At 45.0% G+C, this 27,490-nt stretch overlaps 1 protein-coding gene across 2 annotated transcripts in view; it reads right to left on the bottom strand.

Annotated features, from left to right (window-relative positions):
- Positions 1-4,002: 4,002 nt before the first annotated feature.
- The window catches only part of TRH (thyrotropin releasing hormone), a 65,276-nt gene continuing 41,788 nt past the window's right edge, over positions 4,003-27,490 (bottom strand). The window contains exons 1-3 of one of the 2 annotated variants that reach the window (XM_082265472.1): positions 25,250-25,375; positions 12,931-13,128; positions 4,003-5,146 (exon numbers count right to left, since the gene is read on the bottom strand). In XM_082265472.1, coding sequence (XP_082121598.1) covers positions 4,605-5,146; positions 12,931-13,123 — 735 coding nt within the window. In that variant the 5' untranslated portion in view covers positions 13,124-13,128; positions 25,250-25,375 and the 3' untranslated portion in view covers positions 4,003-4,604. Of the gene's footprint in view, positions 5,147-12,930; positions 13,129-25,249; positions 25,376-27,490 lie in introns of those variants that run through there. The other variant, XM_082265471.1, reaches the window with a different exon arrangement.

Genomic DNA, 27,490 nt, shown 5'->3' with positions numbered 1-27,490 from the left:
ATGCCATGATTTCAATACTAATGTTTTGAAGACGGTTGTTACTTTTAATATATGTTTTCATCTCAGATACCTTCTTTGTTTTTTTGTTTAAAAACCCCTGAAGAAGATAAATTAATTGAAATACATTGAAACGCGTTGGGTCTCTGCAGTCCAGTAGGGAACCTCTGTGTAACCAACAGGGTCATGTCCTAATAGTCGCTACATTTTTTAATATGTGATTGTGTTGTTTTTTTTCTACCATTTTTTGTATAATAAAATTAGAGATTTTTACATTATACGTATATATATATATATATATATATATATATATATATATATATATATATCTCAGTGTTATGCCCTTCAAAGTCCCATTCAAGGGTTTTTCTTTGTTTGTTCTTAGAAAAGATCAAAAAAGATGGTGGAAACCAAAAAAAAAAAGCCAAAGGCAGACTCCTGACAATGAGGATTTTTGCAGACAGGTTGGTTTCAGGGCCAGTTCACACTATAGAAACGCAGTCCGGATGCTTTTCTGCACGTGCGTTTTTGAGGCGTTCCAGTGCGTTTTTGATGCAGTCCAGTGCATACCCCACCCCCCCTCTTTTTTCCTAAAGCAGGAGTTCCACCCAAAAGCAGAATTTCCGCTTATATGCTCCCTCCCCCCCTCTGGTGCCACATTTGGCACCTTTCAGGGAGGAGGGGGGAACAGGTACCTGTTTTTGACAGGTACCCTTCCCCACTTCTGGGAGACAGCGCCGCTGCGCCAGTGCTTGCCCAGGGCAAGGGTGCCAAACTGCGCCCCCCCTTCCCTTAGGTTTAGGGTCAAGTCGCCCCCCCATCCCTAGGTTTAGGGTCAAGTCGCCCCCCTCCATCCCTGCAATAAACTATTGCGCCCAGGGCAACCGACCCTCCTTCCCACCCCTTGTCCCTCACCCTGCGCGGTGCCATCCCTCAGAAGTTCGGCCCCCCTCCTTCCTTCTTCCTCCCCCGCCGTGCCAATTAGAAAGCGCGTGGGCAGTAGGGAACCAGCTGTGAAGCCGAAAGGCTTCACTGCTGGGTTCCCTTACCCTGAATGGCGGCGGCAGCACCCGAGAGCCGATACGAAAAACGGCTTCGGGTGCCGACATTGCGGGATCCCTGGACAGGAAAGTTCTAATATTTAAAAGTCAGCAGTAACAGGATTTGTAGCTGCTGACTTTTAATTTTTTTCCTGGGGGGGGGGGGGGACTCCTCTTTAACCTTAAATAGGGACATGTGTGTTCCAGTACGTTTTTAGTGTATTTAGGTGCGTTTTACAGCATTCCAGTCCAGTGCAGAAAAAATGCAGTATGTACTTTTTTTTTTTCTAGAACTGGAATGCACTGGTGCACATGCTGCCTTTTTCCTGCACTGAACTGTACTGGAACACTGTAAAATGCATCACAGACGCACTGGAACTTACCTAAACGCACTGGAACACACATTTCCCTATTTAGGGTTAACAAAATGAGGGGGGAAAAATGCAACTGGAACCGCAAGCACTGGTGCACATGCTGCATTTTTCCTGCATTGGACTGTACTGGAACACTGTAAATTGCATCAAAAACCCACTGAAACGCACTGGAACACACCTAAATGCACCAAAAACGCACTGGAACACATATTTCCCTATTTAGGGTTAAAAAAAGAGGGGGAAAAATGCAACTGGAATGCACTGGAACTGTAAGCACTGGTGCACATGCTGCATTTTTCCTGCACTGGACTGTACTGGAACGCTGTAAAACGCATCAAAAACACACTGGAATGCACCGTAACGCACCTAAATGTACCAACAACGCACTGGAACACACATTTCCCTATTTGGGGTTAAAAAAAAAGAGGGGGAAAAATGGAACTGGAACGCACAGGAACTGCAAGCACTGGTGCGCATGCTGCATTTTTCCTGCACTGGACTGTACTGGAACGCTGTAAAATGCATCAAAGACGCACTGGAACGCACCAAAATGTACCTAAAGCACCAAAAATACACTGGAACACACATTTTCCTATTTAGAGTTAAAAAAAAAGAGGGGGGAAAATGCAACTGGAACGCACTGGAACTGCAAGCATTGGTGCGCATGCTGCATTTTTCCTGCACTGGACAGTACTGGAACGCTATAAATAGCTTTAAAAACCCACTGGAACGCACCGAAATGCACCAAAAATGCACTGGAACACACATTACCCTATTTAGGGTTAAAAAAAAAAAAAAAAAAACAAAGAGGGGGGAAAATGCACTGGACTGGATCAAAAACGCACAAAAAATGCATCAAAAACGCACTGGAATGCTTTAAAAATACTCATGCAGAAATGCATTTGGAACGCATCCGGACTGCATTTCTATGGTGTGAACTGGCCCTAAAGTGGTTGTTAACCCTTCCATATACACAGTGAAGGGGCTATCCTCACGTGATACATAGAGATTGAACAAATCCTCCTACATAAGTTGTACCTGTTCATCTGCAACCTTCTCTTCTTTACATCCATTCAGAGTTTAAAAGTTTGTCTGAGAGTTCCAGAAAAAAGGGACGGAGAGATGAAATTACACTCTGCAGAGCTCCATGCGGTGAGTTCTGGGAGCTGATTGGAGGGAAGAGACACACCCCCCTTCACACAGCACACAGGAGCAGAGCTGATGCTGTCAATCACCTGGAGGTCCCTCCCCTGTCACCTTTTTGCTCTTGGTGTCAGGAAAACTTGTCAGAAGCGATTCATGCAGGTAGCAGAGGAAGGAAGCAGCAGATAGAAATGACCCTTAGTGCTCCTAATTGAGACAAGTACACACTATAGAGCAGTGATGGTGAACCTTGGCACCCCAGATGTTTTGGAACTACATTTCCCATGATGCTCATGCAATCTGAAGTGTAGGGGAGCATCATGGGGAATGTAGTTCAGAAACATCTGGGGTGCCAAGGTTCACCATCACTGCTATAGAGGGATATGCTTTGTTCATATTTCATGTCTGAGGTTTACAAACACCTTAACCGCTTGCCGACCGCCGCAAGTAGATATACTGCGGCGATCAGCCCCGGCCAGGCAAAGTGACGTATATATACGTCACTAGCCTGTGACCGGCTTGTGAGCCAATAGCGGGCGAGTGCGCACCCGCTGAGGCGCGCACCCGCCCTGGCTCGTTCACTGAGGAGTCCGTGAGTGTCACACTGCGATCGTCGGTAGAGAGAGAGAGAAAGGCAGACGGCTAATGTAAACAAGCCGCCTGTCATTCTCCCCTGTGTAAAAATGGAGATCAGACGGTTTTACTATGTAGGACCATTGATCTCTGTTTTTACAGTAGTAGCCACAGCCAATCACAGTTAGAAGCACGCCCCTAGGACACACTTAACCCCTTCCTCTCCAATACAGTTACCCCCTTCACTGCCAGTGTAATTTTACAGTAACAGTGCATATGTATAGCACTGATTACTGCAGTAATGTCACTGGTAACCCTAAAAGTGTCAAAAATGTCAGTCAAGGGTCCGATCTGTCCGCCGCAATGTCGCAGTCCCGCAAAGAAAATTGCAGATCGCCGCCATTACACCAAAAATGACAAAAATCTTTCCCTTTGTTAGTAAACGCGATAACTTTTACGCAAACCAATCAAAATACACTTATTGTGATTTTTTTTACCAAACATAGGTAGCATAAAACAAATTGGCCGAAAATGTTAAAAAATTTTGATTTTTACATTTTTTTGGGGGGAATTTCATATAAAAAAAAGGGAAAAATATTGTTATTTTTGCAAAATTTACGCTCTTTTTTGTTTATAGCGCATGATCAAAAAATCGCAGAAGTGATCAAATACCACCAAAAGAAAGCTCTGTTTGTGGGAAAAAAAAGGACGTCAAATTCGTTTAGGTACAGCGTCGCACGACGGCGCAATTGTCCGTTAAAGTCACGCAGTAAAAAATCGCAAAAAAACCCCTGGTCAGGAAGGGGGTAAAATCTTCCGGGGCTTAAGTGGTTAAGTGGGGAAACCTGTAAAAAAAAAATGGAGCAAAAATGACAAAATCAGGAAATCGGGTGCGACAGTGAAATTGTAACTTTACTTACATTGCATCAATGGAAACATACCATTGGCTGGCTATCAACTTAGATCAGCAATCAATTGACCCATTTTTAGATCAAAGAGAATTCCATGGAAATATTAATAAATAACAGAATGAACATGAATTTATAAATTGCGCTCAGAGGTTCAAATACCATTTATTGCACATCTGTTAAAGATCTGATGTGAAACAATTCGACACAAAAAAAAAAAAAAAAAAAGAAAATGGATCCAGACCCTCAAACCATTAAAAGGGAACCAGAAACAAATATTTATGGGTAATAAAGTGAAACAGCACTTTAAATAGCAATATCTATTTGGACCCTGATGGGGGGCGGACTGGTTTGGGTTACATTTTTTTGGAGTTGGGTTACACCATCTTCCACCAGAACACTGTGAGACATGTTGGCGTGTTTTGGTGGACACAGAGTTGGTAGTAAATTTATGAAGAGTCACGGGATAGTACATTTGGAGCTACGGTCGAAGGAAGTGTCAGTTTTCCAATAGTGAAGGGATCAGTGGAGGTGTTTCTTTGCCTGGTTGGAGGACCTGTAGAGGCAAGTCATTCCTGAGCTACAGGGACTTCTGCTTCCCAAGTTGACCTCCGTCCGGGATGCTGCCGCTTTTCCTCCAGTCGGCCCCTGTTGACATTGTCTAGAAGCTCCAACAAAAGACTTCCTTTGCTGCAGTTGAATGGGTCGGGTCCTTCACACGGCGGCACGTAGTCAAAGTTCTCTGGCTCCGCGTACCTCTTACCTGGGTGTTGGCGTTTGTCTACCTCTTGGAAGTCTCCAAAATCCATATCTTCCTCCTCATCCCAACTTCTTTTGCCTGGATGTTGGCGCTTGGCGTAGGCCAGTCCGCGTTTGCCTGGGTGCTGCCTCTTGGAAATATCAGTCAGGAGGCCTAAAGAAGGGTTGGAATTATCGAGCAGCTGATCACCGAAAAGGGATCTCCTTCCGGGATGTTGCCTCTTGGGCAGTTCCATATACAAGTCTCCTTCCTCCCGTTTGCCTGGGTGTTGTCTCTTCTCCACCTCCTCCAGGAACCTTTTCCCCGGGTGCTGCCGCTTGGAGATCCATTCCAGAGCAGGCGAGTCAGAGTCTGCAAAGGTGAAGGCCAAATCAGTACAATATTGTATTTACTGAATCCTTTGCACAACAGGTAACTTGTAAAATATTATACATTATACTGTATTTATATATTGTATCATAACAATATAATATTATATAATATTATACGGCCCTGCAGCTGTTGTGGAACTACACATCCCATGAGGCATCGTAAAACTCTGACATTCACATACATGACTAGGCATGATGGGAATTGTAGTTCCTGAACAACTGGAGGGCAATCGTTTGGGAATCCCTGTACTGTATATATATTGTATCATAACAGTATAATATTACAATTACTAAATCCTTTACACCATTGATCTCCAAACCGTGGCCCTTTGTTTGCCTCCATCTGGCCCTTGGGGCACTATTCACCCCAACTGACATCAATAGTGGGGCATAATTCCTCCCTCTGACTCTAACAATGGGGTATTGTTCCTCCCAATGATACCAGTGATGGGGCACTATTCCTCCCACTGACACCAGTGATGGGGCCCTATTTCTTCCATTGACACCATCGATGGGGCCCTATTTTATATACTGACACCAATGATAGGGCACTATTCCTTCCACCAACACCAATGATGGGGAACTATTGTTCCAACTGACACCAACAATGGGGCACTATTACTCCCAATGACACCAACAATGGGGCACTATTCTATTACTCCCACTGACACCAATGACGGGGCACTATTTCTCCAACTGACACCAACAATGGAGCCCTATTGCTTTGACTGACAACAACAAGGGGACACTATTCCTTCCACTGATACCAATGATGGGACACTATTCCTTCCACTGACACCAATGATGGGGCATTATTCCTCCCACTGATACCAATGATGGGACACTATTCCTTCCACTGACACCAATGATGGGGCACTATTCCTCCCACTGATACTAATGATGGGGCATTATTCCTCCCACTGATACCAATGATGGGGCACTATTCCTCCCACTGATACTAATGATGGGGCACTATTCCTTCCACTGACACCAATGCTGGGACACTATTCCTTCCACTGACACCAATGATGGGGCACTATTCCTCCTCCTAACCACAAGGGTGCTATGCATTTTGTTTACTCTCACTGACCACCAAGCATTAGGCATTATCAACTCCCAATGGCCACAGTCCAGCCCCCCTAAAGTCTGAAGGACAGTAAACTGGCCTTTTGTTTGAATAGTATGGAGACCTCTGATTTACACAAACAGTTGACTTGTACTTTCTAGATCTAGATCAACTGATTTTTCATATTTTGTATTCAATGGATCTGGTGCACATTCCCAATTGATGGAGAAATTAAATAATGTATAATTTAAACAAGGTAGACATTATATATTATGATATTAACCACCTGCCTACTGGGCCATTCTCACATACTTGTAAAAGTCTGCATTTTTTTTTTTTGCTAGAAAATTACTTATAACCCCCAAACATTATACATATATATATATATATATATATATATATACACTGTATCACCAAAAGTATTGGGACGCCTACCTTTACACCCACGTGTCATCCCAGTCTTAGTCCGTAGGGTTCAATATTGAGTTAGCCCACCCTATGCAGCTATAACAGCTTCCACAAGGTTTAGGAGTGTCTATGGGAATGTTTGACCATTCTTCCAGAAGCGCATTTGTGAGGTCAGGCAATGATGTTGGATGGGAAGGCCTGGCTTGCGGTGTCCACTCTAATTCATCCCAAAGGTGTTCTATTGGTTTGAGGTTAGGACAACTGTGCAGGCCAGTCAAGATCCTCCACCCCAAACTCACTCCTCCATGTCTTTATGGACTTTGCTTTGTGCACTGGTCCAAATCATTTGGTGGAGGGGGGGATTATGGTGTAAGGTTGTTTTTCAGGGGTTGGGCTTGGCCCTTTATTTCCAGTGAAGGGGACCAAGACATTTTGGATGATTTCCTGCCCCTCAACTTTATGGGAACAGTTTGGGGATGGCCCCTTCCTGTTCCAACATGACTGTGCACCAGTGCACAAAGCAAGGTCCATAAAGACATGGATGAGTGAGTTTGGGGTGGAGGAACTTGACTGGCCTGCACAGAGTCCTGACCTCAACCCAACAGAACACCTTTGGGATGAATAGGAGCGGAGACTGTGAGCCAGGCCTTCTCATCCAACATCAGTGCCTAACCTCACGAATGCGCTTCTGGAAGAATGGTCAAACATTCCCATAGACACACTCCTAAACCTCGTGGACAGCCTTCCCAGAAGAGTTGAAGCTGTTATAGCTGCAAAGGGTGGGCCACCTCAATATTGAACCCTACGGACTAAGACTGGGATGCCATTAAAGTTCATGTGTGTGTAAAGGCAGGCGTCCCAATACTTTTGGTAATATATAGTGTGTGTGTGTGTGTGTATATATATATATATATATATATACAGTGGGTACGGAATGTATTCAGACCCCCTTTAATTTTTCACTCTTTGTTATATTGCAGCCATTTGCTAAAATCATTTAGGTTCATTCTTCTTCCTCATGAATGTACACATAGCACCCCATACTGACAGAAAAACACAGAATTGTTGACATTGTTGCAGATTTATTAAAAAAGAAAAACTGAAATATCACATGGTCCTAAGTATTCAGACCCTTTGCTCAGTATTTAGTAGAAGCCCCCTTTTGATCTAATACAGCCAGGAGTCTTTCTGGGAAAGATGCAACAAGTCTTTCACACCTGGATTTGGGGATCCTCTGCCATTCCTCCTTGCAGATCCTCTCCAGTTCTGTCAGGTTGGATGGTAAACGTTGGTGGACAGCCATTTTTAGGTCTCTCCGGAGATGCTTAATTGGGTTTAAGTCAGGGCTCTGGCTGGGCCATTCAAGAACAGTCACGGAGTTGTTGTGAAGCCACTCCTTCGTTATTTTAGCTGTGTGCTTAGGGTCATTGTCTTGTTGGAAGGTAAACCTTCGGCCCAGTCTGAGGTCCAGAGCACTCTGGAGAAGGTTTTTATCCAGGATATCCCTGTACTTGGCCGCATTCATCTTTCCCTCGATTGCAACCAGTCGTCCTGTCCCTGCAGCTGAAAAACACCCCCACAGCATGATGCTGCCACCACCATGCTTCACTGTTGGGACTGTATTGGACAGGTGATGAGCAGTGCCTGGTTTTCTCCACACATACCGCTTAGAATTAAGGCCAAAAAGTTCTATTTTGGTCTCATCAGACCAGAGAATCTTATTTCTCACCATCTTGGGAGTCCTTCAGGTGTTTTTTAGCAAACTCCATGCGGGCTTTCATGTGTCTTACACTGAGGAGAGGCTTCCGTCGGGCCACTCTGCCATAAAGCCCCGACTGGTGGAGGGCTGCAGTGATGGTTGACTTTCTACAACTTTCTCCCATCTCCTGACTGCATCTCTGGAGCTCAGCCACAGTGATCTTTGGGTTCTTCTTTACCTCTCTCACCAAGGCTCTTCTCCCCCGATAGCTCAGTTTGGCCGGACGGCCAGCTCTAGGAAGGGTTCTGGTCGTCCCAAACGTCTTCCATTTGAGGATTATGGAGGCCACTGTGCTCTTAGGAACCTTAAGTGCAGCAGAAATCTTTTTGTAACCTTGGCCAGATCTGTGCCTTAAAAAAGAATAGCGCGCAAATGCAAAAGAAATAACTACCAAATTTGAAGACAATCCATAAATAAAAATGGGGGTTTGGTCCCACCATATGGCCATATCGTGCTCAAGCCCACTACTGCGTCAAAGTACCCTCAGTTATTTCTTTTGCATTTGCGCGCTATTCTTTTTTAATATACATGTCTTTTGGTTCATAGCTGCAGCAGCTTTAGAAATACATGGGTATGCTCCCCCAAATTTTTTGCCTGTTTATTATGTACTCGGTCTGACCAGACTATCGAGGTTGAGCAACCCTCCCCACCCCCCCACACACACCTGTACTCAATCGGTGTCCACCGTCGGGTGGATATAGGAGGAGTCCCCTGTAGTGCATTTGCACATCCTTCCCAGCAAGGAGTATTGTCTCCAAGGGTTAGAAAGGCTGGATTCATCTCTTTTTCATGGATAGTGTAGGACCCACTGATAATGGGGTACTTTGACGCAGTAGTGGGCTTGAGCACGATATGGCCATATGGTGGGACCAAACCCCCATTTTTATTTATGGATTGTCTTCATATTTGGTAGTTATTTCTTTTGCATTTGCGCGCTATTCTTTTTTAATATACAGATCTGTGCCTTGCCACAATTCTGTCTCTGAGCTCTTCAGGCAGTTCCTTTGACCTCATGATTCTCATTTGCTCTGACATGCATTGTGATCTGGAAGGTCTTATATAGACAGGTGTGTGGCTTTCCTAATCAAGTCCAATCAGTATAATCAAACACAGCTGGACTCAAATGAAGGTGTAGAACCATCTCAAGGATGATCAGAAGAAATGGAAAGCACCTGAGTTAAATATATGAGTGACACAGCAAAGGGTCTGAATACTTAGGACCATGTGATATTTCAGTTTTTCTTTTTTAATAAATCTGCAACAATGTCAACAATTCTGTGTTTTTCTGTCAGTATGGGGTGCTATGTGTACATTCATGAGGAAGAAGAATGAACCTAAATGATTTTAGCAAATGGCTGCAATATAACAAAGAGTGAAAAATTTAAGGGGGTCTGAATACTTTCCGTACCCACTGTATATACACACACACACACATATATATATAATTTTTTTATTTAATTAATTAATTACATTTTTTTATGTTTTTTTATTTAATTAATTAATTAATTACATTTTTTTTTTCTACAGAGACCCTAGAGAACAAAATGATGGGTGTTGCAATTTTTTTCTGTCATGCTGTATTTGCACAGCAGTTTTTCAAATGCAGACACAATATAAATAGATATCAAACATGTCTCGCTTTAAAATTCTGCCACCTGTAGAAGGGATCAGGTGGCTCTATAATCACTCCAAACACTTCTACATAAAGATCCATCACCAGCTAAAAAGTTTGATACCGGGATGATGCCTGCAGCTGCAAATAATTACCTGAACCCAAGCATGTCATATGAAGTGGTTAAGTCACAAGTGGTGGTAAGTCACAATTTTTTATTTATTTTTTGCTTAAATAAAAAAGATATAAAATGTACCCGCTCTGTGCAGTGGTATTGCACAGAGCGGTCCCTTACCTCTTCTTCACTGGTCCCCATCCAGTGCTGTCCACTGCTTATTCTTCCGAGTGCCCACATAGCAAGCCCTGTGCTATGAGGGCACTCATGCAGGTGTGCTCCTGAGCCGGGCTGTGTGCATCCTTAGACACACACACCACAGCTCTCTGAAAAGCCTCCCTTGCTTTATTTCAAAATGAAAAAAATGCCTATAGTCCTATTTTAATACTTACTATAAAATCCCTTTTTCTGAGTGTATTAACCTCTTATGAACCCCCCCCCCCCCCCCATGCTGATATACTGTGGCAGGGCGGCCCTCCTGCGCGAATTCCAGCACGTGTACGTGATTTCGCGCACAGGATCTGGAGCATGCACACACACAGCGCCGGCGGCCCACTCTCAGTGTGATTGGAGACAGCGGGAGCCAATCAGCGGGTCTGACAGATGTGATGTCCGCCAAGACCCGCCGATCGTTCACAGGAGAGGCAGAACAGCGGTCTGTCTATGTATACAAGGCAGACCGCCATTCTGTCAGAGAGAAAGATGGAGATCTTGTGTTTCTGCTAAGCAGGAACATGGATCTCTGTCTTCCTCTAGTTAGCCCCCTCCACACACACAGTTAGAAAGCACTCCCTAGGAGCACACTTAACCCTTTGATTGCCCCTGGTGTTAACCCCTTCCCTGCCAGTGTCATTAGTGCACTGACAGTGCATTTTTTTTAGCACTAATCACTGTATTAGTGGCATTGGTCCCCAAAAAAGTGTCAAAAGTGTCTGTCAGGTGTCCAATTTGTCCACCGCAATGATGCAGACAGCTAAAAATCACTGATCCCCGCCATTACTAGTAAAAAAAAAAAAGAAATTCCCTCTTCCTAGCACAACTTCTCTACCCCTCAAATTTTCCCTTCAAGCACAAATCCTCCCCCCCCCCACTCCAAATCCCCCCTCCCAGCACAAAATCCCCTCCCCCCATATCATTCAACCTAAGACGATCCCCCCCCCCTGATTTCCCCTTCTAGCACAAATGATGTGTCCCCCATATATCTCTACTAGCACAAATCCCCCTCCCCCATATCCTTCAACCTAGGACAACCCCCCCCCCCTCCGATTTTCCCTTCTGCGCCCCCCATACATCCCTACTAGCACAAATCCCCCTCCCCCAAAAATTTCCCCTCCTAGCACAAATACCCTCCCCCTCCTTTATGTAGCACAAACCCCCCAAATCCCCCCTCCTAGCAAAAGTCCTCTTCCCTTGTCCCTCCTCTCAACACAACTCCCCCCCCCCCCAAATCAGCACTCCCAGCACGACTGCCAAATTTCCCCTCCTAGAACAATTTATACCTCTTGCCGCCCCCCCAAATTCCCCCCTGAAATTTCCTTATCGTGCCCCCCGCACCCTCACATGATACCACAGTGCCCAGGGCAGCCAACCCTTCTGCCCACCCCTGTCCTGGCCCTGGTATATAGTACTGCCTACAGAAGAAATGGACACTAAGCTAAACTGGGTACTGTACTGGTTTCTGTGTCCCTCAATGGAGGATCAAGAAAATGGGATTTCATACTGTGATGGTGTTCACCGTCACTGGTAGGTCACTGGTAGTGAAAGACAGATACTTAATGGTTTGAATTGCTTCAAGTGGGACAGTAATATTTGTCAGCTGTTTTGATTCTGAACATGTTCATTGAAAGAGCTAATCACATTGTCTTCTTTTCCATGTCCTTCAATGTCAGACAGGCCTTCCCTATTTTTTGTGTATTGTGTTAAGTCTGCCTGTTCCACTGTTAAATGTTAATGACCTCACATTGTTCTGTCCAGATGGCTAGCTAATTAGTTCAGGTATATTCTGTTCCTGTATACAATTTCATCTGCATATGATAATGTAATCAGGCAACCCATCACATGTGTGTGGTAATATGATCAGGAGGGGGAGGCCCATGCTGTATATAAATTCTGTGTGACTGTTCAATAAAGAGTTCTACTTCACCCTCAATCTAGAGTCCTGTCTCTTATTGGGGGGGGATCTGCTACAAGGGATTGCTATGCTCTTCATACTCCATTGAATAATCACAAGCTTTTTCATGCTTCACCTCTGGGAAAAGAAAGGTTCCCCCACTGGAACCTGGAGCCTTGTCGTAGGTCCAGGGTGGGTAGGAGACGGCGAGACCCCAACCATGCTGCGGCGGTTCGTGGGGTCTGAGGTGGTTACGGTGTCTGGTGGAGTGCTTGGAGCCCTCGGGAAGCATTAGGAGGATCCGTCAATGGAGGTACCCAGTCAGGGTGCCAGTTGATCCGTTACACATACTACAAAATCCATTTTGCATTGAGGGAGTGTCTATCCCTCCTGCAGGTGGTGCTATTTACCCTATGGAACTTTATTGAACCGTGTCTTTTTATGGACTATAAAGAAATGTTATTTTCATGGCTATCTCTCGCGTTAATCTTTTGGGTCACCGACCGAAAATGAGTATTCAGCAAGCAAAGATAGAACCCTAGCATTTTCAAAAGAGAAATCAGCAGGGATAGCCTATATAAATCTTTATGATAATTAAAAAAATGGCACCCCCCCCCCCCCTTCCCAAATACTTTGTGTATTGGACTTTATAAAGAAAGCCTGCCCATAGCCATGTAAACAAAGCTTTGCTCACCTTTCTCAGTCTGTTCCTCTTCAATCCTGCGGAGAATACTGCGGATTAGCGCCCCGTGTGTCTTCTTCAGGGTACTACTAAGATCGCCATCATCAGGAAACGAGTCTTCATCGTCAGGCAAAGGCTGCTCCTGTGCCACCGTCATGTGTGACAAAGCAGTTCCTAGAAGTAGCAGCCACCAAGTGGACGTCATTACAGCTGCAAGACACAAAGAAAAAGGCAAACTTTTTACTGGAAAATACTCTCAATTCCCATATTTTTGTTCTTGTAAAAAAATATTTTTATATCTTTTTCCATTCTTTTCCCAACTCAGTGCTGCAGATCTCCTCCAGCTTTATTGTAGTCACTTTCTACCTACACACGCGTGTTTCTGCGTGCCATTGCTCAAGGCTCACTTTCTGATGGTGACCACATCTGAGAATGGCCATGCAATAAGAGTCAGCATGGTTGCTTATAGTCGTCACTAAAAGCCAATCTGACAAAATGACAATGCAGGAAAGCAATCGCATACCTCCCACCATTTGAACTTCAGAATGAGGGACACTGGAGGAGGGGCAAAACCTGCGGTGCGCTGTAAAATGTGGGCGTGGCCAAGCACTTAGCAGTGGGAGAGGCTTAAGGGATGTGGTTAAACAAAACCTATTCCCCCATTTTCATCCCAGCTCTATCTATTTCCCCGATCCCATCCCAGCTCCATCCATTCCCCCGATCCCATTCTGGCTTCATCCATTCCCCTGATCCCATTCCAGCTCCATCCATTTCCCTGATCCCATCCCCCCTCCATCTTTTCCCCTGATCCCATTCCAGCTCCATCCATTCCCCCAGTCTCATCCCAGCTCCATAATTTCCCCTGATCCCATCCCTCCCAGCTCCATCTATTCCCCTGAACCCATTCCGGCTCCATCCATTCCCCCTATCCCATCCTGGCTCCATCCATTCCCCTGATCCCATCCCAGCTCTATCCATTTCCCCAATTCTTCCCCGGCTCCATCCATTCCTCCGATCCCATCCCAGCTCCATCCATTCCCCCCAATCCCCCCATCCCAGTTCCATCCTTTCCCCTGATCCCATCCCTGCTCCATCCATTCCTCCGATCCCATTCTGGCTCCATCCATTCCCCCAATCCCGACCCAGGCTCCATCTATTCCCCTGTTCCCATCTCAACTCCAACTTACTCCATCCCAGCTCCATCCACCACCCCAATCTCATCCCGTCTCCATCCATTCTGCCAATTTCATCCAGGCTCCATCCATTCCTCCAATCCCCTCTCAGCTCCACCCATTCCCCTGATCCCATCCTAACTCCATCTAGTCCCCTGATCCCATTCCAGCACTATCCATTGCCCCGATCCCATTCCGGCTCCATCCATTCCCCCTGATCCCATCCCAACTCTATCCATTCCCTGATCCCATCCCAGCTCCATCCTTCCCCTAATCCCATTCCAACTCTATCCATCCCCCTAATCCCATCCCGTTTCAATCCATTCCCCCCTGATCCCATCCCAGCTCCATCTTTCCCCTGATTCAATCCAGGCTCCATGCATACCTTGATTCAATCACAACTCTATCCATCCCCTGATCTCATGCCAACTGTATCCATTCCCCTGATCCCATTCCGGCTCCATCCTTCCCCCTGATCCCATCCCGACTCCATCCTTCCCCCTGACCCCATCCGGGATCCATCCTTCACCCTGATCTCATCCCGGCTCCATCCTTTCCCGCCTCACCCTCTTCCCCATGCCTCTCTCCCTGGCAAGTTTAGTGTAGATAGAAATCATCACAGACCTCAGATAGCCGCGTTCAGGCTGAGTGGTGTGCTGCTCCCTGCCTCCTCCTCTGTGGACAGGAAAACACAGGAGGAGGAATAGCGGGTTCAGCTCACTCTCCTCTGCGCTGTCTGTGTGTCAGGGGCAGGCAGGGAGAGATGCCGGCTGCCATGCAAAGACAGTGTAGCACAAGCCGCGGTTCTTTCGGGACTCAGCCCTGATTCGCTGGGACCCTGGGACATAGAACAAATTCCAGGATGATCCCGGTGAATCAGGGACCGCTGGGAGGTATGCAAAAGGAAGACAGGGTTAGAGCGTTGTCACCTTAGAACAGGAAGTGCCTAAACAAGGATCTTCGAGTAGAAAATCAACTAGATTGACTGTTGTCTTTATTCAACCTTACCAACTATGAAATTATAAGTATGAAGGCATGTTATAGAATAAATACAGTTTTGCTGAAAAAAAAAATGAACTCCTCTGGGTGATCAATGAAAATTAGAATTTTAAGAGAACAAAGGTGATCAAATACCACCAAAAGAAAGCTCTAGTTGTGCAAAAAAAAAAAAAGACATACATTTTATTTGGGTACAGCGTCGCACGACCACCCAATTGTCATTTAAAGAGGAAGTAAACCTGTGAAAAAAAAAAAAAAAAAAACCTGTAAAGAGAAAGGCATAGTGAGCTAGTATGCATCGCATACTAGCTCATTATGAAGTACTTACCCAAAAACGAAGCCCCCTCAGTGCCGACAGGACGGCTAACATGTCCGGCCGTCCTGCTTCCTGGAGCGCGTCCTCCGACCATCTGATTGGCCGGGGGCGCGATTACATCACTCCCGCGCATGCGCACGGCAGCCGCCGTACACGGCACTGGGATCTGAAGGAACTGCACGGGTGGCCGTTGCTTCAGAGCGCATGCGCCGATGACGTCATCGGCTGCATGCAATGTAAATATCTCCTAAACGGTGCAAGTTTAGGAGATATTTGTAGCACCTATAGGTAAGCCTTAATGTAGGCTTACCTATAGGTAAATGTCAACAAAAAGGGTTTACTTCCTCTTTAAGGTAACGCAGTGCCATATTACAAAAAATGGCCTGGTTATTAAGGGGGTAAAACCTTCCAATCGAGAAGTGGTAGGAGGATTATGCAAAAAAAATAATAATGTTTAGTAAAACCCACAAGTACTTTTTTTTTTTTTAACTACTATTATTCCTTTATACTAGATTTTGAAATTTACAAATGCAGCAATTTAGAAATTGGATGAAAGGTTTAGCACTGGGAAACACTTTCTGATAGATAAATAGTGCATTTTATATATAACTATATAGATCGGACCAAAACGAGGGACAGAGGGACTTGGTTCCAAATCAGAGACAGTCCCTCGAAATCAGGGACAGTTGGGAGCTGTGATTACAACTTGTGTAGCAATTGTAAGTGCTATACCGTTTTGCAGGAAAGTGGAGTTACCCTTTAACCACTTTACCACCAAGCCTATTTTTGACACTTTTTGTTTACAAGTTTAAATCAGTATTTTTTGCTAGAAAACTACTTAAAAACCCCAAACATTATATATATATATTTTTTTTTAGCAAAGACTCTGGAGATTAAAATGGCGGTCATTGCAATATTTTTTGTCATGCGGTATTTGCGCAGTGGTTTTTCAAACGCCATTTTTTTGGGAAAAATTACAAAAAATCACATTTCACTGCATTTAAAAAAAACTAAACAGTAAAGTTAGCCCATTTGTTTTGTATATTGTGAAAGATGATGTCACGCCGAGTAAATAGATACCTAACATGTTACGTCTTAAAATTGCGCATACCCGCGGAATGGCGACAAACTACGGTCAATAAAAATCTCCATAGGCGCCGCTTTTAAATTTTTTAACGGTTACCAGTTTAGAGTTAGAGTGTAGCTCTTTTTTTAAAATTATTGCTCACTCTCTGGCGATTGTGGCGATACCTCACATGTGTGGTTTGAACAGCGATTTAATTTGCGGCGCGACTTCCATATACATTTTCTTTTATGTGCGAGCTAACGGCGACGGGGGCGTCTAAATTTTTTTTTTTCCTATTTATTTTTTTTTTTTTAATTTTAACACAGGTTTTAAAAAAAAAAAAAATCTGATCACTTTTATTTCTGTCACAAGCAATGTAAACATCCCTTGTGACAGTAATAGGCAGTGACAGGTACTCTTTATGGAGGGATCGAGGGTCTAAAAGACCCCAAACCCCTCCACTGCACTTCAATGTATTCAAAACGACGAAAACTGCATTTTTGAATACTGTCACTTTTTAAATCTGCCGCCTTTAGCAGCAGAGTAACCCGGACGTGACGTCATGGACGCCGCCTCCGGGTTACGTTATCGGAGACCAGATCGAATCTGCTTCCGGTGGGACGGGAGACCCGGGCAAAGCCGCAGAGGGCGGCGGGAGGGGGGGCGTCCCCTCCCGCTCGCCGGGGTAACGATCGAGCGGCTCCCGAGCCGCATCGGTCATTACCGCCGGAAAGCCGACCGCCGGCTCTTAAAAACGGTACTGGGATGATGCCTCTAGCTAGAGGCATCACCCCAGTATAACCACGCAAAACCAGCCGACGTAGGTCTACGTCGCTGGTCGTAAAGTGGTTAAAATATATATATATATATATATATATATATATATATATATATATGACATTTTAGTGATTGGGTTTACGTCTAGTTTAACCACTTGCTACCCAAGTCAATTTGGACACTTCTCTCCTACATTTATTTTTATTTATTTCAAGCACTGTCAATTTACCAAGTGCTTCACATATACATTTGTACATCAGTCTCTACCCTCAAGGAGCTTACAATTTAAGGTCCCTAACTCATATTCATACATACCAATACTAGGGCCAATTTACCTACCAGCATGTAACTTTGGTGGGTGGGAGGAAACTGGAGTACCCAGAGGAAATCCATGCAGGCAGAACATGCAAACTCCAGGCAGGTAGTGCTGTGGTTGGGATTCAAACCAGTGACTCTTTTGCTCCTAGGCGAAAGTGTTAACCACTACACCGCCTTGCCACCCTGTTCTACATGTAAGAATCATCATTTTTTTGCTAGAAAATTACTCCGAACCCCCAAACATTATATATGTTTTTTTTTTAGCAGAGACCCATGGAAATAAAATGGTGGTCATTGCAAATTTTTATATCACACGGTATTTGCGCAACAATTTTTCAAACGCATTTAAAAAAAAAAAAAAGTTTAGTGAATAAAAAAAACAAAACACTAAAGTTAGCCTGATTTTTTTGTATGTTCTGCCGAATAAATAGATACCCAACATGTCACGCTTTAAAATTGCGCACATTCGGGGAATGGTGCCAAACTTAAAAAAAGCACTTAAAAATCTCCATAGGCGACACTTTAAAAAATGCTAGAGGTTACCAGTTTAGAGTTACAGAGGAGGTCGTGGGCTAGAATTATTGCTCTCAGTCTAACGTTTATGGCGATACCTCACATGTGTGTTTCGAACGTCGTTTACATATGCGGGCACGACGTACATATGCGTTCGCTTCAGCGTGCAAGCACGCCGGGACAGGGGCATTTTAAATGTTTTTTTTTATTGTTTATTTTACTTTTATTTTTATATTTTAACACTTTCCCTTTACATTTTTTTTTTCGATTACTTTTATTCCCAGTACAAGGAATGTAAACATCCCTTGTAATAGGAATAGGGCATGACAGGTCCTCTTTACAGCGAGATCTGGGGTCTATAAGTCCCCACATCTCTGCTCTAGGCTGGAAAGCCTGAGATTAAAAAAAAACAAAAAAAATCTCTGTTTCCCAGACGAGGAAACGGCAGTGTTTAGATCTGCCGAGGCCGGACGTGACGTCATAACGTCGCGCCTGGCCCCTGAAGGTCATCTGGTCCTCGGTCAGCTCCGTGGCAAACGTCCGCCGATGGACGATTCATTCTCCGGGTCCTCGATCACACAGGCGAGCCGGTAAAAGCACCAGAGAGTGGGGGAGGGTTGCCCCCTCCCGCCGCCTGTAAAAACAATCAAGCGGCTGAACAGCTGCTGTGATTCTTTTTTACATGACAGGGAATCGCCGGCAGAAAATAATGATATCTGAATCAGCTTCCCCACTGGCTAATTGCTCCTGCGGATCGCCGTACAGGTACGGCAATTCACGCAGCCAAGCCAGCCTGCCGCAGTATATAAGCCGGTAATAAACTTTTTTATACCATATCTACAAAAAGAGTGTTGCACCATTTATGAGAACTGTTGCAGTCATCGCCCGTTGGGTTCATTCAGCCCTTACATGTGGTTATTATTGACTTTACTTATTGAGCACCCATCCTGGGGCCCCATTCCCCCATAGCTGCTGTATTAGTAATTGACTGATATCGGTTTTTCGTTGCCGATACCGATATTTTGGTCAATGCATATCGGTATCTGCCAATATTGGCCGATACTTTTGTACATTTAACCACTTAAGCCCCAGAGGATTTGGCTGCTCAAAGACCAGGCCCTATTTTGCGATTCGGCACTGTGTGAATTATACGGACAATTGCACGGTCGTGCGACGCTGTACCCAAATGAAATTGATGTCCTTTTTTTCCCACAAATAGAGCTTTCTTTTGGTGGTATTTGATCACCTGTGCTATAAACGAAAAAAGAGCGACAATTTAAAAAAAATAACAATATTTTTCACATTTTTTTATATGAAATATATGAAATTCTCAAAAAAAAAAAATGTAAAAATCAAAATTTTTAACATTTTAACGCAATTTGTTTCCTGCTACATATTTTGTTAAAAAAAATCACAATAAGCGTATTTTGATTGGTTTGCGCAAAAGTTTTTGCATTTACTAACTACTATGTCATTTTTATTGTTTTTTTTTTTTTTAACTAGTATGGCGGCGATCTGCGATTTTTTTTTTTTTTTTTGCGGGACTGCGACATTGCGGCGGACAGATCGGACCCCTGACTGACATTTTTGACACTTTTGGGAGGACCAGTGACATTACTACAGTAATCAGTGCTATAAATATGCACTGTTACTGTAAAAATGACACTGGCAGGGAAGGGGTTAACTTTATTGGTGATCAGTGGGTTAAATGTATCCCTAGGGGCGTGTTTCTAACTGTGGGGGGGCGTGGCTTGTGATATAAACACAGAGACATACGATCCTACATAGCAGGATTGTATAGTCACTGTACTTACATCAGGGAGAATGACAGACGGCTTTGTTTACATCAGCCGCCTGCCTTTCTCCCTCTCCTGCGGGAGAGACGGGAGACCCGGGCGGGGGCGGGGGGGGGGGGGAGTCTCAGCCGCATCGATTGTCATTACAAGACAGCCGACTGTCGGCTATGGACGCCGGTACCGGGGTGATGCCTCTAGCTGCAGGCATTATTCCGGTACAGCACTTTCCGAGATATCGGCAATATCGGTAACCTCCTGGGCCGATTCCGATATATCGGGGAAAGTGCATATCGGCCCTCGATATGTCGGCTTTGCCGATGATCAGTCGATCTCTATGCTCTATGACCCCCCGTAGGCCAAATGTCCCCCATTATGAAGGGGGTGCAGGTCCTGGTAATTTAGCGCCGGACTACTTTTTGTGTTTTCAGTGGTAATTCATAAGCTGCCCTCTCGGTGTTGCAGATCAGCACATCTCTGTATAAATTATTACTGAAATGGCAATAATTAAACCTTTCGGTACCCAGATACTGCCGGTTATCGCTGTATAAAGAACGGAGCCTGATTTGCATATAATTATTACACATCATCCCAATTACACGCGGCTCTTAAACCTGCCTCCACAGCGCACCGCCGCACACTGTAATTTTATCTGTAGAGATCACCCGAAAATCCCAAATCACGGTGACAGCAGAACCATTGTTTAAGGCAGAGTAACCTTAAAGGTAAACTCCATACTGATATAAAAAATAAAAAAACACAAATTAAACACTTAACCACTTCCAGACCGCCCGCCGCAGTTTTCTGTAGTTATTTTGCCCCTAAATACTGATGTTATGGCAGCAGAGAGCTACCATGACCCCAGTATTTTCTTACAGGGCGGGCGGTCCTCTTTCACATAAAAGTGGTCCCAGCGGCAGATTCGCCGTGGGATCACTTTTTATGGGTGGTGGGAGAGGTGCCCCCCCCCCCCCCCCGCTGCTTTACGGTCATCTTTCCTGCTTACCGGAGCCGTTGGTAGCGAGGAAAACTATCTGGTCCATCCATGTCCCAAGCAGGAAGTCGAGTGAGGGCAGGATGGCCCCCCTACTCGACTCTATGGTCCGAGTGGGGGCCATCCTGCCCTCACTCGACTTCCTGCTTGGGCCTTGGAGGACCGGAGCGACGTCATACGTTGCTTCTTCCCAATGGCCTCAACTGTCAGTTTGGACATGAATCGGATCGCATAGGCAGTGGCGGCTGGTGCTCAAAATTTTTGGGGGGGCGCAAAAAGAAAAATTTGCGGCAAAAAACGCTGTGCCCCCAATAATGCAGTGACCAGCTTGCCTTGCCCCCATCAATGCAGTGACCAGCTTGCCGTGCCCCCATCAATGCAGTGACCAGCTTGCCGTGCCCCCATCAATGCAGTGACCAGCTTGCCGTGCCCCCATCTTAAATGCAGTGACCAGCTTGTCTGCCCCCATCATCAATGCAGTGACCAGCTTGTCTGCCCCCATCATCAATGCAGTGACCAGCTTGTCTGCCCCCATCATCAATTTGCAGTGACCAGCTTGTCTGCCCCCATCATCAATTTGCAGTGAGTGAGTGACCGTGCCCACCGTTCCCCACCCCCATCAGTGCAGAGACCAGCGTGCGTGTGTGCCCCCTTCAAAGCAGACAGTGTGTGGGCCGGGGCCCCCCCCGAGGCATCACTTATCTCACTCACGGTGACCTGCGTGCTGCTTCCTCTGAGTTGGACGAGTCAGACGAGAAGAACACTCCGACCGAGACAAACGACTCCCTCTTCTTCTCTCGCCCGCCGACTCTCTCTGGTCTGACGGCGCCGGCGGGCGGGAAGGTGAGGACGTAACGCCGGGAAGGTGAGTGACTGACGCACGCACCGCCCCCACGCTTCACGTAACCCGGGATGTCCTCCTGTGTGATTGGTCTAGGCTGGAGTCTGGACCAATCACAGCCAGGACATCTCTAATGTGGGAAGTGTCGGGGCGCATTGCTCTGCCCCCCGATGACCCCCAGAAGGCCGCCAATTGGCGCCTCTGCCCGCCCCATGTGGGGTGAAACCCCCCCCCCCCCGTAGCAACCAATAGGTCCAGCGCCCCTAGTGGGCTGAAATTGAATTTTTTTTTTTCAATCTTTTTTTTTTTCCCACAGATTGGGGGGGCGGCTGCGCCCTCTACAGACCGGCCGCCACTGCACATAGGTGTGAACACCCATGCAATTCCGATTCTGGTGCGGACCAAAAAAAAGGGTCCTGTGCGACTTTGGTCCAAATGCGATGCAAATTCAGCCATACAGCCAACCCGTATTGCTGAAATTGCATTGCACAGGCATTGCAATGTGATTTGCAGAGCAGTGCGGTGCAAATCACATGCAATGTCTGACATCGCTACAGTGTGAACCAGGCCTTAACCACTTTACGCTCCTGCGCAAACCGCCGTAGGTATACGTCCGTCGCGTGTCTGCAGCTAGCGGGCGAGCGCGTGCCGCTGGGAGCGGGAAGCCGATGTACAGGGCAGGTGGCTCCGATACCCCCTGACACCCGCGATTGTTTCCCGCTGAGAGAGGACGGTCAGCTGTTTTAAACACAGCTGACCGTTCTTCTCCCTGGAATGATCACAGAGCGCCTGTGATCCTTCTATATAGGAACACATGCCTCTATGGTCATTTCACAAGCCACGCCCCCCCCAGTTATAAACATGCCCCTAGGTACACATTTAACCCCTTGATCACCCACAATGTTAACCTCTTCCTTGCCAGTGTCATTATTACAGTAACAGTGCATATTTTTAGCACTGATTACTGTAGTAATGTCACTGGTCCCCCCAAAAGTGTCAAAAATGTCAGTCAGGGGGTCCGATCTGTCCACTGCAATGTCGCAATCCCGCTAAAAATCGCTGATCACCGCCATTACTAGTAAAGAATAAATAAAATAAAACTAACATAAACTTTCCCTAGTTTGTAGACGCGATAACTTTTGCGCAAACCAATCAAAATCCGCTTATTGCAATTTTTTTTTTTTTTTGTACCAAAAATATGTAGCAGAATACAAATTGGCCTAAAATGATGAAACAATTTGATTTTAAATTGTTTTTTATTGGGAATGCTATAAAGCAGGATGTGAAAAATATTGTTTATTTTTTTCAGAATTGTCGCTCTTTTTTGTTTATAGGGCAATAAATAAAAATCGCACAGGTGATCAAATACCACCAAAAGAAAGCTCTATTTGTAGGAAAAAAGGGGCATCAATTTTATTTGGGTACAGCTTCGCACGACCGCGCAATTTTATATATTCCCCTTTTCTTCATAAGTTTGTTTTAATCTGTCTTCTGATTAAAGTTTACATGTTTTTAGTATTTAAATGATACATTTATCGTTTAGAATTTATATCATATATGTCTCCTCCCAGATTACCTACATGCGAGTAGCGGGAGATATAATATATTACATTCCTTGATCTTCCAAACAGGTTCGGGTTAATATATAGGCATTTAGCTATTTAATATATTGCTTTGGCGCTATTGCAGACATACAGCCCATTTATACAATCAAGACATCCGCCATACTATTGTAGTTCATAACCCGGAGTCTTCTTCCGGGCTACGTCACTGCCTACCGACCTGTTTACAATCTGTTGCCTAGCTACCGCATGTAGTTATAAGGGACTACAGCGGAGGTGTAGCGACGCTGCCGATGACGTATTGATTACGAAACGCGTACGGCGTGTCGCGTCACTTCCGGTTGTGGAATCGAGAAAGAGGCTTGGACCGTACACCGCTCCACACTCGTATCCATGCTTATGTACCTGCTCTATATGTGAGTACCTCTCCACTTTATGTATTAAATAAACCTGTTGAGATGTTATTACGCTATGTGCCCTGTCTATCTGTTGTCCCTTGGCATACGGCTGTGAGACCTTTTTGGTGGACATCTCGGACTAACCCCGGCCCATAAGAGAATATTAGGACCCTCTGCCATTCTAGGGATACCCGCAGTTAGGACCGCCGAGACCATTTCCAGGACCTACCGACCCAGGAGGCGGGAAGCTATTGGGATCTTTTGATCGATATACACCCGCCTTATACCCCTGCGTGGGGCGGGTGCTTCTGGTGAGTAAGTTTTTCTACCAGAAGGGATCACCTAGCACCTCACCGCCCAGCACGGGGTCACTCCTTACCTTTTCGGTAGTGTGTTTTGCCACCTGATTACCCACCTTGGTTTACACCTTTCACGTTATACATGGCCATTGGACTCTAGAGACTTCACTATATCGGACTGCTGAACTTTTTGTTGCACACCACTGCCAATCTGGACTGGGTCTCCATACTTTTTTTATATCCTAGAGTTTATTGGCTTTCTACTAGCACCTATAGCACTTATACCATACTGTTTGGTACAGTTGAGGACTTTTTGCACGTGCACGATAGCACTTTATTCGATAATCACTCTAAGTGTGCACTTTATATGTTGTGATATTTCAAATTCTGCACTTGTCACTTTATTGCGTTACCACTTCATATGTTTACATTGCACATTGATTTCCAATTTACTTAAGGTAGCGCCAACACCCATCTTTTATTCATTTTATCTTTAGTCTCCGGACTAATATTCTGGGAGGCTGCAGCCTTACAACTACCTTTATATATATATATATATATATATTTTTTTATATATATTTTTTATATATATCTCTTATTTACCACACACCTGTATTTTATACATTTATATTTTCATATTGTCACCTATATTTGCACATCTTTGCTTTTGCACATCCAAATAGAGACTTTTGCGCGGAGTTTATACCTTCAATAAATAAAAATCGCACAGGTGATCAAATACCACCAAAAGAAAGCTCTATTTGTGGGAAAAAAGGGGCATCAATTTTATTTGGGTACAGCTTCGCACGACCGCGCAATTTTCCGTTAAAGTAACGCAGTGCCGAATTGCAAAATACCCCCTGGTCTTTCAGCAGCCAAATCCTCCGGGGCTTAAGTGGTTAAGGGGGAAAATCCTTCTGGTCCAGAACTGGTTAAAGGCATGGTTTGCAGCAATTGCCATGACACAATCGCGGGAGAATCGCATCCCTTTTGAGGTGCCGGTAAGGAATAATGGCACCTAAAAGGCGATTTGAGATTGCGGGCAGAATCGCAACATATCCCAAATCAAGGGACAATGTATCCTTCCCATCTTTAGAGTGTCCACCGCTGTGACACGTGTACATCCCCGCAGGGTCACTCACCAGAACTCATTGACCTTCAATGCAATGAGGTCTACAAGGCTTTTTTTCGGTAGTAAACTCTTCAGAAAGAGAGAAAAGATACTCCAAGTAGTGTAATAATAGTAATTACATGTTATAACATTTTAAAATCAATGCACTCACCTTTAGTTGTTCTCAATCCCCACTTCAAATATCAGTTGGAGATCACCGTTCCATTACCCCTGCTTCTTAACGACCACGATATTGACAATCCCTCTCCCTCCCATCTATTAGCGACTTGCCAACTAGTCATGCTGACAGAGTTATAGTAAACATCTGCTAGCGCCTCTCACCCACTGAGCCAGCCTCAGGGGAGAAATGGTGTGTTCAGGTGGTGCAAGACAGTCATGCTGATGGGATTATAGTAAATAACCGCTAACAACTCTCACACGCTAAGCCAATCACACGGGAAAAAGCAAATGCTCAGGCCGTGCAAGGCAGTTCGCTCTTAACATGCAGGAGCCACTCCTAACATGTTTCATCCAACTGGACGCTATCAAAGGGCAATCCCGACATGTTCCTTCAAACTGGACATTACCAAGAGACAGTCCTGACACGTTCCTTCAAACTGGACATTACCAAGAGACAGTCCTGACATGTTCCTTCAAACTGGATGTTACTAAGGGACAGTCCTGACATGTTCCTTCAAACTGGACATTACCAAGAGACAGTCCTGACATGTTCCTTCAAACTGGATGTTACTAAGGGACAGTCCTGACATGTTCCTTCAAACTGGACATTACCAAGAGACAGTCCTGACATGTTTCTTCAAACTGGATGTTACTAAGAGACAGTCCTGACATGTTCCTTCAAACTGGACGTTACCAAGGGACAGTCCTGACATGTTCCCTCAAACTGGATGTTACTAAGGGACAGTCCTGACATGCGTTACCAAGGGACAGTCCCGACATGTTTTTTCAAACTGGACGTTACCAAAGGACAGTCCCGACATGTTTCTTCAAACTGGACATTACCAAGGGATAGTCCCGACATGTTTCTTTAAACTGGACATTAACAAGGGACAATTATGACATGTTTCTTCAAAATGGACGTTACCAAGGGACAGTCCTGACATGTACATTCAAACTGGACGTTACCAAGGGACAGTCCCGACATGTTCCTTCAAACTGGACATTACCAAGGGACAGTCCCGACATGTTTCTTCAAACTGGACGTTACCAAGGGACAGTCCCAACATGTTTCTTCAAGCTGGACATTACCAAGGGACAGTCCTGACATGTTTTTTCCAACTGGACGTTACCAAGGGACAGTCCCGACATGTTTCTTTAAACTGGACCTTACTAAGGGGCAAATATGACATCTTTCTTCCAAATGGACGTTACCAAGGGACAGTTCTGACATGTTTCTTCAAACTGGACATTACCAAGGGATAGTCCCAATGTCATGCCTTCAGCTTAGAAGTAATTAATGTTATTGGAACTTGTAATACCAATATTGTCCACAAGATGCCACTGTGACAAATACAATTGTTGGACAGTACTTTATGGTATCTCTTGCTCTCTATTGCTGGATATTAGTTCCACCCTCTCTGTGAAAATCTCCATTTTAGATTTACCTCATGGACACAGCCAGACAGCATCTGAGGTTGCTGTGGGAGATTCCTGAACCCCCCTTGGAAGCATCGCTGGTATGCTCAGAACTGTTAGTATATACTCAGTGCATATATTGTTTATGTTTGTATACTGATTGTATGCTTTATCTGTTTTATTTACAGTTTCACCTATTCACAATCCTATTTGCATATCCATCTGACTTGTAACCTGTTTCATGTGACCACCATTCTTTCACTGGAATTTACAAAAGGACTGGTTACTATAGGATTAAAGGTTTAGCTGTATGTTGAGCTGTACACACCTGGGGCATACGTGTAGTGAGAACAGAACACTCGACATGTTCCTTCAAACTGGACGTTACCAAGGGACGGTCCTGACATGTTTTTTTAAACTGGACGTTACCAAGGGACAAATATGAAATGTTTCTTCAAAGTGGACATTACCAAGGGACAGCCCTGACATGTTTCTTAAAACTGAACGCTACAAAGGGACAGTCCCGACATGTTTCTTCAAGCTTGACGCTACCAAAGGGACAGTCCCAACATGTTTCTTCAAACTGGACATTACCAGGGCACAGTCCTGACATGTTTCTTCAAACTGGACGTGACCAAGGGACAGTCCCAACATGCCTTTTCAAACTAGACGCTACCAAAGGAACAGTCCTGACATGTTTCTTCAAACTGGACGTTACCAAGGGACAGTCCAACATGTTCTTTAAACTGGACGCTATCAAGGGACAGTCCCGACATGTTTTGTCCAACTGGACATTATCAAGGAACAGTCCTGACAT

The sequence above is a fragment of the Pelophylax lessonae genome, assembly GCF_965119305.1.
Source record: "Pelophylax lessonae genome assembly, chromosome: 8".
Classification (NCBI taxonomy): Eukaryota; Metazoa; Chordata; class Amphibia; order Anura; family Ranidae; genus Pelophylax; species Pelophylax lessonae.
The sequence above is the reverse complement of the archived record's forward strand: the minus strand, read 5'-3'. Positions and strand labels throughout refer to the sequence as shown.